The 2496-nt window shown below is 44.6% G+C and overlaps 1 protein-coding gene across 1 annotated transcript; it reads right to left on the bottom strand.

The window, feature by feature from the left end:
- Positions 1–260: 260 nt before the first annotated feature.
- Positions 261–2212, bottom strand: LOC122068654 (threonine synthase, chloroplastic-like). Its single transcript, XM_042632517.1, has one exon. The coding sequence runs from the start codon at positions 2081–2083 to the stop codon at positions 467–469; it is 1617 nt and encodes a 538-aa protein (XP_042488451.1). The 5' UTR covers positions 2084–2212; the 3' UTR covers positions 261–466.
- Positions 2213–2496: the final 284 nt, after the last annotated feature.

Below are 2496 nucleotides of genomic sequence, written 5' to 3'. Positions count from 1 at the left end.
TCATCCAGGCTGATTGATTCGAATCAGAATTGACTCGGCCAATCTCGATTGTGGCCGATCTCAAACCCTAATCCCAATTCCGAATTTTAGACCATTTCCCCTGCAAATTTATGGATTAAAAAATGGAGGAAAAGGAATAACTCAAAAACTATAGTTCATAAATAAGCAATCAAAGTATAGAAATCAGAACTTTTTTTAAGATTCCACATTTTTGCTCTGAAAGTTTGACATTATCAAACATGGAGGAGTTAAAAGAAATCTGCAAAATGAAACACTTCTTACCAATCTTATACATCAAAAAGCCATTACAAAATGGTATTCCTCTGCCAAAAACTACCATTTCAATACCTTCAAAGAAGCATCAATGAAGGAAATGGATAAACATTGCAATAGGAATACCCTAAACGGCTAAAACCAAATAGATATGTTAAAAGAGTACAAGAGCTTACAGTGCCCAGAAAAAGAACTAAATTTTTGAATCCTTACTCAACAAATACTTCTTCAGAACATCCATAACTGATCCGAAATCTGCTTTAACATGCACAGGAGGGTTAGCAAACCTGCAAGCCATGTCTGGAATCTCCTTGGAGTGGTAATCAATTTTAGATTGGGTAAATTTCAATCCATGAGCAGTACTGACCACCACTGTTCGATCTGTCGGCCCAATAACCCCACTTTTCCTAAGCTTAAACAAAGCTGACAGAGCAACACCAGTGTGAGGACATATGAACATCCCAGTGGAATCAGCTTGTGCCATGGCATCCATCAGTTCCTCTTCAGTTGCTTCTTCAACAATCCCATTTGAATTCTGTAGAGCATAAACAGCTCGATCAATAGATACAGGGTCTCCAATCTGTATAGCAGAAGCAAAAGTAGTATTAGCTTTCACTGCCTTGAAATCAGACCACCCTGACTTATAATAAAGGTAAAGCGGATTGGCATTCGCAGCTTGAGCACAAACAAGCCTTGGGATCCTATCAACTAGCCCTAATTCTTTGCACATATGGAAACCCTTATAGAAAGCATAGATATTGCCAAGATTTCCTCCAGGAATAATAACCCAATCTGGTACTTCCCAATCGAATTGTTGCAGTATCTCGATGGCAGCTGTCTTCTGACCTTCAAGCCTCAGACTGTTCAAAGAGTTCGCAAGATAGATAGGCAGCTCCGAAGTAACCTCTCGAATCAACTGCATGCATCCATCAAAGTCTGTATCAAGACTAAGAACAAAAGCCCCATTCGCGATGGGTTGAACTAATTGGGCAATTGAGATCCGGTTGGCAGGGAGGAACACAATGGATGGAATCCCAGCGGCGGCGCAATAGGCAGAGAGAGCCGCAGAAGTGTCTCCGGTAGAAGCACAACCAACACCAACAACCGGTCGATTCATCCTCCTCAACCGATTCACTTGGCTAACCAAAACAGTCATTCCCAGATCCTTGAAACTCCCAGTATGGCTAATCCCACAATGCTTAACCCAGAGATCGCCCATGCCCAGAAACTGTTTGCCAAAACGCTCAGCCCAGAAAAGATTTGAATTACCCTCAAAAGCGCTGACAATGTCGTCACTATCGATTTCAGGAAGAACCCACTCCTTCTTGCTCCAAACGCCGGAGCCGTAAGGCCAAGTAGTCTTGCCGACTCGGGAATCGAAGAGGGACTTCCAGTAATTTCCATCGAACTTCTTGAGAGCGTCCATGTCGTGCTGGACATCGAGTAGGCCACCGGACCGGCTACGGTAGACGATCTCATCTAGGGAATATGATTCCGTCGATGAAGGATCTGCGTTAAATGGGACGTATTTGGCGCAGAAGCCATGGCCGTGGGTGCAGTTGTTGTGACGGCGGGCTTCTTCTCGAATGTTCTCATCAGCCGGACGGCGATGCTTAAGAGCAGTGGGTGCTGCAGCGGCAGAAGACGACGGTGACTGTGATAGTGCCGGAGAGTTATCCGACGATAAAGAAGTCGCCCGGATTATCAAATGTGAAGAATGTGAATCGATTCTTCGAGGGTTTCGATGGAGGGTTATCGATTTGTGGCCGGAAAAGGAGTGAGACGCATGAAACTGAGACAAGGAAGCCATTACTCTCCCTCGCTTTCTCCGCTTCTTCGATTTCTTGGGGAGAGAGAAGCAGTGGCGAAGGCAGAGATTGCAGAGCCAAATGAGAGAGAGAGAGAGAGAGAGAGAGAGATTAGCTGTTAGTGCTCCGCTGCCACCAAGAGGACTCAAAACACCAAATTTTGAGATCGGTGGGTCCCAGTCCCAAAGTCCGAAAAGTGCCACACGTGTCGCATCTAAAGATGGGAACTTAAGAGAGGACCCACCAATAACTTTTCCTTGCAATGGGTGTCAATTTTGGACCAGATTCCAGTTTACTAAACGTGATCGTTCTGAAAGCTAATTTTGGGATCCATTAGTAAATTTGGGACCAGATTCAGAGCCGTCCTGGAACCGACTCATCCAGTTGCCAAATGGGATTGTTCTCAAGATATATA

This window comes from Macadamia integrifolia, unplaced genomic scaffold, assembly GCF_013358625.1.
Source record: "Macadamia integrifolia cultivar HAES 741 unplaced genomic scaffold, SCU_Mint_v3 scaffold449, whole genome shotgun sequence".
In the NCBI taxonomy this organism is placed as follows: domain Eukaryota; kingdom Viridiplantae; phylum Streptophyta; class Magnoliopsida; order Proteales; family Proteaceae; genus Macadamia; species Macadamia integrifolia.
The sequence above is the reverse complement of the archived record's forward strand: the minus strand, read 5'-3'. Positions and strand labels throughout refer to the sequence as shown.

Coding starts and splice junctions, on each gene's coding strand:
- LOC122068654 (XM_042632517.1), bottom strand. CDS start 2,083: ATGGCTTCCTTGTCTCAGTTTCATGCGTCTCACTCCTTTTCCGGCCAC.